At 41.7% G+C, this 1,252-nt stretch overlaps 1 protein-coding gene across 1 annotated transcript in view; it reads left to right on the top strand.

Annotated features, from left to right (window-relative positions):
* LOC107080784 (protein NLRC3-like) overlaps positions 1-1,252 on the top strand; it is a 23,586-nt gene that overhangs the window by 10,945 nt on the left and 11,389 nt on the right. Inside the window, exon 7 of the mRNA XM_015368988.1 lies at positions 53-199. Coding sequence (XP_015224474.1) covers positions 53-199 — 147 coding nt within the window. The remainder of the gene's footprint in view (positions 1-52; positions 200-1,252) is intronic.

Below are 1,252 nucleotides of genomic sequence, written 5' to 3'. Positions count from 1 at the left end.
TTTTAATCTGCATCTTGTTGAATTCAGCTAAAATCTTTTATTCTTTATTCAGATTTAATTGCAGCAGATTGTCAGAGATCAGCTGGGCTTTGCTGGGCTCAGCTCTGAAGTCTAATCCATCCCATCTGACAGAACTGGACCTGAGCTTTGATGACAGTGGGTTTCTCCAGTCTCCCCTCTGCACACCACAGACATTGAGGTCAGATGTAGCATATTTGTTTATTCTAATAACATTACAGTGCATTACATCCCGTACATTACAGTACAGTAACATTACTTTGATCAGGAGCCCTCCTCTAAGTCACTGGTTCTCAACCTTTTTGAGACATGTCCCCCTATTTAACATTGTCCATGAAACCTGCAATGTCTAATTAAAATCCTTATACATTGCATTTATATAACCAGACAAGCCTCACTTCAGCTTTTAGTCTCTTGTTCGTCTTATTTTGAAACACATTGGGACTTTTTTAACAATAACAGCGTGTGCTAAACTTTAATAAAACACACTGGAAAACAGTCCATGTTTCATCTTAAACATCTTTGTTTCTTGGAACTTAAACCTGAAAAATAACTTCCTGATCCAAAGCAGAGATGTTTTTCTGTAACTATTTAAAGTGACGGCTGGGCCTGCTTGTTTGAACAGAGAAGCTGCATTCTTAGCTTCATGTTAGAAAAAGCCACGTGGAGATCACTCTCAGCGCTTAGGAGTCATGCTCTGCATTTTTTCATGTATGTCAGTATAAAAAGGTATTTTTTCAGTCATTATTCAGGAAGTACTTATTGAAACCTTCAAGCAGGCACCTGAGGTGGGAGGCAATAATTGGTTTCCTAGTTTGAATGGTTCTGTCGTAACTCTCCATAAAGTCCTGAAGCTCCGGGATCATTTCAACATTTCCCCATCCTCTCTATAGCTCACTGCTCCAGCTTTCTCTGAAATATTGTGACCTTAGTGGACAGGTTGGTTGCTGTTGTTTTGGTGCAGCCTGCTTATGGCCGACAGTCACTGCTTTAGAGTAATAAAATGCCTGTGAGACCAACGGCTCGCCATCCTTCTGATGTCTGCTCAGAAGCTACATTCATTTTGCTCATTCTATTTTTCCAAAATGATTTGGTTACCTCCAGGAATCATCTGGCGCCCCCAACTGGGGTCTGGAGCCCTAGGTTGAGAATGGCTGCTCTAAGTCAGCCTTCATGCTCCAGTTGGCCCTGAGTGGCACAGATTGTGTGGAGCTGCCAGTGTTCATCCTGCAAC

Source organism: Cyprinodon variegatus, unplaced genomic scaffold (assembly GCF_000732505.1).
Source record: "Cyprinodon variegatus isolate N-32 unplaced genomic scaffold, C_variegatus-1.0 Scaffold2321, whole genome shotgun sequence".
In the NCBI taxonomy this organism is placed as follows: Eukaryota; Metazoa; Chordata; class Actinopteri; order Cyprinodontiformes; family Cyprinodontidae; genus Cyprinodon; species Cyprinodon variegatus.
The sequence above is the reverse complement of the archived record's forward strand: the minus strand, read 5'-3'. Positions and strand labels throughout refer to the sequence as shown.